Here is a 7,496-nt window from a genome sequence, read left to right on the forward strand (position 1 = left end):
CTTTCTATAAACATGGCATTGCTTTGTTTATGTCTTTTTAATTTTCTCTCAGCAAAGTTTTATAGTTTTCAGTGTAAAGGTGTTACACAGCTTTCATTAAATTTACCCTGAGATAGTTGATATTTTGGAACGTGGTTGTAAATTTTATTGCTTTAAAATTTCCCTTTACAGTTATATGTTGGTAGTATATAGAAATATGGTTGTTTTCTGTTCCTTGTAGCCTGCAATCTTGCTAACTGTGCTTTTTAGTTCTAGAAATTGGTTTGTCTGCTCTTTTGGGTTTTCTCCATACACGATCTTGTCATCTGCAAATAAGGATGGTTTTCCTTTTTCTTTTCTAGTCTGTGCCCCTTATTCCTTTTCTTTTATTGGCTGGAACTTTCCACACAGTGTTGGCCAGGGACAGGGGGATCCTTGGGTGAAGTACATTTGGCATTTCACTGTCGGCACAGGGTTGGCTGTGGGTTCTGCAGAGGCCCTTCCAGATGGAGGAGGCACCCTCCAGCTTCAGCAGCTGTGCTTTCCATGAAGCAGGGTGGAACTCCTCAGACACTCTCCCTGCATCTGTGGGGAGCATCACATGGAATTCTCCCTTGGGATGTAACTGTGGTGAGATGCAGTGATTTCTACTGGGACATCATTGCATTCCTGGGGCAAACCTCACTTGGCTCTGATGTTTTATCTTTTTTTATAGTTGCTTGGTTAGATCTGCCAACATTTTGTCTAGACAGTTTGAAGGCTGTTGGGCCCTACTCTGTTTTCTTGCAGTAGCCTCATCAGGTTTCTGCATCACGGCCGTGCTGGCCTCACCAGCTATCACAGCTCATTTCCCAGTCCTTGTGCTGCTTCTCCTGTGGGGTTATACCTGAGGTGCAGAGAGCAGAAGGGCTGCCCTGCCACTGACTCCGGATCTCTGGGCACACAACCCTGCACAGCTCCCAGCTGTTCTGGTCCTGCCATAATGGCACTGACCAGTCAAGCAGGAGGCCTTGGGTTGGGGTGTGTGGTCCCCTTAGTGCGACTTCAGGGTTCATGTCCTGCGGGGTCTGCTTTGAAGCCCACTCTGGCCTGTGGACAGTCGGGGCATGTGGCCCAGAGGTGGGCAGGCTGCAGCTCTGTGGAAGGAGGGAGGGACAGTGGCTGCCTCCCAGCTGCGTGCTTCCACTCTGGCATCAGCCATTAAAGGTGCCCCATGTCAGGTCCTGAGACCACCCTCTCCTGAGGATGGAGAAACTGTGGGGACCCCCAAGGCCACTGAGGGAGGCTAGCTGATTGAAGCCACGTTTCTTGTCTTGTAGATGAACACGTCTCGACCAGCAGTGGGGATGCCATGTCTGGCCCCGGCACCCAGCCCTCTACCCACCGCGGTCATTCCTGGAGCTGCTTCAGCCCAGCCTGTGCCCATGCCAGGTACTGCTCTCTCCTGCCTCCCAGCCCCGCCCTACGCACTGCCTTTGGGCCAGTATGGAAGCCTGATCCCAGCTCCAGTGTCCTGGGGGCCCTGGGCAGCCCAAGCAGGCAGCTGGAGCCTCGATGAGGGGCCAGGCTTGGGTGCAACAGGCACGCCAGCACTCCCCATGTTCTTGTGGCCACCTATGGTCAGCATGCCTGGCCCCAGGCTGCGGATCACATAGCTCCTCTGTCTCACCACTTGCCAAGTGGAACATACTGAACTGAATAGCCCAGAGGAGTCAGGTTGTGGTTTGGCCTCCAAGTCCTGCCCCGCCTGCCCATGGGTGCCCAGCCAGGGCGGCAGTCCTTGCTTTCTTTATTGCTGCAGACCTTGTTCCCTCTTAGTTTCCCATGGTCCACACTTGCCGTCTTTGCACTCACTTCCTGTACTTGAGTTGATGGTTAGAACATTGTAATCACCCTGCAGAAGCACAGTGCCTTGAATTCCAGCTTTTCCATTCCCTGATGGAAAGAGATGTTTTAAAAGATCATGTATCAGAAAAGATGTATTTCATTTACAGTTGGCTTGTGTATTGATATCTCTATTTCCCTTGTTAAGTTGCAGAGACATGAATGGTTTGAAAATCTGAAGCTAAAGTCTGATCTTGACTTTTCTGTTGTACGTGCTTTAAAAGAAATTGAACTAGTGACCTTGAATATTGAAGAGTTGCAAATGCTAGAAGAGTTCTGCTTTGTACTCATAAAACGAGGTCTCTCCAGCTGTATGGTCATAGATAGCAAACAGATGGACACACTCCCTCAACTGCAGTGCCACGGGCACTGCCAGCAAACTGCCCAGGGATGCATGGTTATTGGGGCAGTGCATTGCTACTGGTAGTTGGTCTCTTAGTCAGGAATGTTAGCATCTGTGTTTGGCTCTGTGGAACCTGCTGTAAAGCGCTAGGTAAGCAGACACGCCCTCATGACCCAAAGCCCGCAGGGCTGCTGTGAGTGTGGGGGAGGTACAAGTGTGTGTCTGGTGCAGGAGCACAGGCAGGCCGCCTGCTTTGCAGAGACAGTGGACCCCTTCTGCTCTGGGGGCCTGCCAACTCTCCTACTGACCTGCCTTCCTTTTCTGTCATTTGCACTGAGGCCTGTGGCCACTTGGGCCTAGCTTTGCCATGTGTTCACAGGCTGTTCCACCCACCTCTGGCCTCCAGACTTCTCCAGGCACTGAGGTTGCCCTGCTAGGGGTGGGAGTGTTCCTCTCCTGGAAATGTCAGTGGGGCTCATCCCAGACAGGCACCAAACAGCACAGGGTGGGAGCTGAAGGCCCTGCTTCTCACTGACCAAGATGTTTCCCATTTCCCACTGGGAGGCCACTGGTTGGGCTGCCCAGCTGTGAATTGTATAGTTCTGCTGTACTTTGGGACTTTACTGGGACTGGCTGAATTATTTTGATTTAAATATATTATTCCATCAATTCAGTTAGAATTGAATTTTCTAGGTGATTATACAGACTCTTCTGCCAGGCCATGATACTATAGTAAGAGATTTCTGTTCTCTGTAATGTGCCCCTTGGTCCTTGGGTTGAGAATTATGTGCGCCTGGTTCCTGAGGGTGGTGGAAGCCGCCCTCTTCCCGCTCCCCTTGCTGTACCAGACATGTGGTTTGGAGTCCTGCCCTTGTATGTGAACGGTCAGTGGCACAGACTCCCCAAGAGATTGTATATTTGAAGGAGAAAAATAAACATTTTTGCTTGAAAACAGTGTGGAACAACATCTTTTTCTTATCTTCTGTCCACGTAAAAGCTGAACAGCCAGTCTCAAAGGGAGCATGGGGTGGGTAGCCCTGGCAGGCAGCACTGCCCTGTCCTGACAGTTTCACTCTCAGCTCCATGCCTGCTGTCAACACCTTGCCCAGGAGGCCGGGGTGGCCATGAGGGGCCTGGGGGCTGAGTGGCAGGTACTTTCTTCCTGGCAGGAGCCGGGTGTGATTGACACTGAGCCGACATGGCTCAGAGGACGAGAGTGGGCTGTTGGGCGGGAACCCCATGCCAGCTCTGTGGCTTCGGGCCTAGGTTGGCTTGTTCACTCGGCTTTCAAACTCTGAATTTGAACTGCATGTAGATGTACAGTGGACTCTGCCCCATGGAGGGCATGAGTCTCACAGCCAACTAAATGGTGTCTCTGACCCCTGTCCATGTTGGCTGTCTCACAGAAAGCCAGGTTTGTGTGACTCACTTTGGACAGAGCTGGGTGGGGGGCTGGGCCACCTGCCCTGGGGTCACCTGAGGGGCTCTGCTGTCCTGTAGGTGCAGGGCCTTGGTGCGGATTTGGGGAGGGCCCCGTGGAATTCAGCATGTTTTCCTGGCTCGCCGGCCCTGATGGCCTTATGGTCAGCAGCTGGTGCCCCTGCGTGTGTTCTGCGTGTACTCAAGCTGGGGGTCGTGGTGCCTCCGGCTCCCCGCGGCTGGGGTGGCAGCCCTGGTCTGTTGGTCCTGCATTTCCACCGAGATGCAGTCAGGCTTTGTGCCCCTGGCCACGTGCAGTGCTCCGCCTCAGCGCTAGCTCTGAGCAGAGGCCGGGCAGGTCGGCAAGCAGACTCTGCTTGCTGTGCCCGTGGAGCCAGAGGTACCTTGCTCTCCAGGGCAGTGGGCCCTGCAAGACCCTGCCTGGTTTGGGCGGTTGCTCAGTGTGGAAGGTGGCCAGATGGCAGAGGCAGCCCGGGGTATGTATGCATAGTGCCTGGGTCATGGTCCGGCAGCCCAGCCCTCCAAGGAGCGTGACCACTCTGGTGTCGCCATTCCAACTTCCAGGGCCTCGTGTGACCGCGTCAGGCCTGTAATGAGCTGTGGCGGTTTTGTTTTCTAGATTCTGAAAGTGAGAAGCCCGACTGAGCCCAGGCAGGCCGACCCAGACCCAGACGCCAGGCCCCGTGTCATCTCATGCAGAGAAGGCGAGCCCACACCTCGTGTCCGGTTCACGATGTTTTGTAACCACTTTCTAAGCATTTTTTATTCACAATTGGAAACACAAATGTAAGCAAGAATAAAAAATATTTTGGGGGAAACAGGACGTTGGTTTTTCAAACTCCTTTCTTGTGGTCCCCAGACCGGCAGGTGGCCTGAGATGGTTGGTAAGTGAATGAGAGTGTTGGAGAAACTCCTGGGACCACACAGCGGGACAGGTCTGAGGGTAAGTATCCTTAGCTGAGGGATTCCTGAGTGTGGTGATGAACACTTTAGATGGTGCTTTACAGTACACTGGGTAGCTCATGGTCCTTGTGTCCAGACAGCAGCTGGGATGGGTCAGACGTGTGATAAGGTCCCACCTCTTAGAGAAGCAGCTGAGGCTGTGGATCTCAGGCGGCCTGGCCCCAGTTTTCAGGCATTCTCCTCCTTCATACCCAGGGCAGCCCCCATTCTATTGCAGAGCCCTGGAGGCATCAGACCCTTGGAGGCTGAACAGTGATGCCCATCACTGGTGACGGCTCCCTGGCTCGCACAGACTTGGACCCTTGCGCACACAGCTCCATTCATTATGCTGCCCTTTGGGCTTCCTTACTCTGTCACATCAATCCACCAGGCACAGGACAGGCATCCATAGTGGCTTGAAATGGCCCTTCCTCCAGAATCCACATGCACCATTGGGAGGGGCCCGCCTCGGGTCTCAGACCCCTGGCTTCGGTGGATGGCAGGATAGGCCCACTGGCCCTTGCAGGGCTGCACCACCACTGTGGTAGGGTGTCTGAAGCACAGTGTGAAAGACAGGAAACCTGCTAGTGGCCTCACAGGGTAACATGCAGTAGTAAAGTTGCAGCTTGGCCAGCAGGAATGGGGGCTCACACTGGGGCCTGGGGTTTGGGTAGACTTGAGGGGGTCCCACACCTTGAGATGAGAAAATTGTATCTTTGTGTTAATTAATCTCTGACTTCAGTTTAGTGTTTCCTTCAGTGAAGAATGTGGTGTAGGGGTTATGTCACCACTGGAGCCCACAGATGCTGTGTATAACATTGCAGTTGTCGTAGGCGTCCCCAAACGTCATTTATGGTCATCACACAAAATGCCAACCCCTGAGACTCAACTCCTGTCCAGTTGGCTGATGAAAGCAGAGCAGCCTCCCTGCCTCCCCACAGCTTCCCAGAGGGTGTGCGGGTGAGGTTTGGGGATGCATATGGGGGCTGCCCACCTCATCCCTTGTCAGCTCTTGGTGCTGCTGCCCGGGCCAAGTGGACATGCCCTGGTGTGTGCTCTCCTCTGTGATAAAGTAGAACAGGCCATTGTTAACATCTGTCATTACAGATGTAATGACATCGTGTATTTTCATTGTGTTCATTTTGTCATTGTCTGTTTGTGGCTCCTGTTACTGGTTTTCTATTGATGGAAGTAATGCACAGCTTACCTTTTCAGACAGCAAATTTATTTAAATCATTTTAAGCAAGTAAGAGTGCAGGTGCTAATGGTAAAAATTGGTGGTAAGATGGTAGTAACTAAAGGTATAAGCACATGAGCAAATGGTAAAAATTGCGAAGGCAGATGGCTGACGTTTGGAAACCCAGCAGTGGCTCACAGGTAGTCGTAACAGCCCCTGGATGCAAACACCTGTGAGGGCCCAAGCTTCCTCCAGAATTTCTGAGTAGGCAACAGTCAGATTCCTTTACTAGGGGGTGTGTTTCTGGTGGGGCAAGGGGGAGAGATTGGGTTGGAACACCTGGACAGATTGAATACCTGTTCACACCACAGCATCACTGAGCACTTACCCACTTCCCCCAGCACATCTTTGGAGGAGGAGCTGGTGGGTACCTTACCGCCTGGGACCCCAAGTAGCAGAGTCTGCCTCACTCCGATTCCAGGAGCAGCCAGGTCCTCCCTACAAGTGGGGATGGCCCTCTGGAAGCAGCTCTGTTGCTGTATTGAGGCAGAGGGACAGGCCAGTGATGTTGATGGTCAAGCTACAACCCCAGGGGGGATCCTGCACGTTGGTCTTCTGGGGCCCTGTACGCCCAGCCTCATCCACTGCTCAGAAATGCCCAGTGGCTCTCTGGAGCCCCCAGGTAAACCTTAATCCCCTGTGTTGAAGTCTGAGGCTTTCGGTGGTTGGCCACACCTGCCAGACGTGTCCCTCAGCTTCAGACTTGGCTGCTGGGACATGATTCGCCCACCCTAACTCTGCCCCCAGCTGCTCACAGTCCTGCAACACCCTTGGAGTCTCTCCTCCACTGAGCTCTGTCATGCGGCTGGCAGGAACATCTCACCAGACCTCCATAGGAGATCTTGGGTGTCTGTCTCATGTGTCATACTTCGGTTAAAGCCTCCTGAGGGCAGACCTTAAGGACGTCTTCTGTATCCCACACCTTCCAGAACAACTGTCGATGAACACAGCTGCTGCACAATGAATTGTTGCCAAAAGTAAAACTCTCCCTGTGAGTAGAAGTCTGCAGTAGCTTGTTGCTACTTATAGGATTACTGGAATGGAAAAGACCCACCTTGCGCCTGGTGCCTCCCGCACAGCAGCTTCCAGGCCCAGCACAGGCTTCCCAGGACAGGGACAGCAGCATCGTCCAGGTTTGCCCTGAGTTCCCCCTGCAGGGCCACGGTGGTGAGCTGCAGGCTCTGCTTTTCATTCTCATTCTGTCCTGGAGGGCTCCCCGCAGCCCACTCTCTGGTGTCTGCTGTGGTATGTGAGCCTCCACTCAGGTTGAACAGCTTCAAATCTGAAATGTGCCTTTTATTAAAGGGCTGGTTGATTCTCCATGACCCGGGAGAACTTGGAGAAACAAAAGTAAGCATCCCCAAAGGTTCTGAGTAACAGATTATGCTATTCTAGCACTATATTTCCAAGTCATAAACAATTTCATACTCTAGCCAGGGAGCTCAGCCTTGATGTTATGTCCTTTCTTTGGGAAATAAAACACATGGTGTCTTGGGCTGCAATAACAGAATACCACAGGCTGGGTGGCTTAAACAACAGATATTTATTTATCACAGTTCTGGAGGCCAGAAGTCCAAGATCAAGGTGCTGGCAAGTAGGTTTCATTCTGAGGCCTCTTTTCTTGGTGTGTAGGCACCGTCATCTCGATGTGTGCCCACATGATCTCTTCTT

At 52.6% G+C, this 7,496-nt stretch overlaps 1 protein-coding gene across 1 annotated transcript in view; it reads left to right on the forward strand.

Annotated features, from left to right (window-relative positions):
• Positions 1-4,455, forward strand: part of WNK2 (WNK lysine deficient protein kinase 2) — a 155,712-nt gene extending 151,257 nt beyond the window's left edge. The window contains exons 29-30 of the mRNA XM_079925504.1: positions 1,299-1,410; positions 4,266-4,455. Of these exons, the coding sequence (XP_079781630.1) occupies positions 1,299-1,410; positions 4,266-4,291 (138 nt within the window). The 3' untranslated portion in view covers positions 4,292-4,455. The remainder of the gene's footprint in view (positions 1-1,298; positions 1,411-4,265) is intronic.
• Positions 4,456-7,496: the final 3,041 nt, after the last annotated feature.

This window comes from Stenella coeruleoalba (genome assembly GCF_951394435.1).
Source record: "Stenella coeruleoalba genome assembly, chromosome: 7".
Lineage (NCBI taxonomy): Eukaryota > Metazoa > Chordata > Mammalia > Artiodactyla > Delphinidae > Stenella > Stenella coeruleoalba.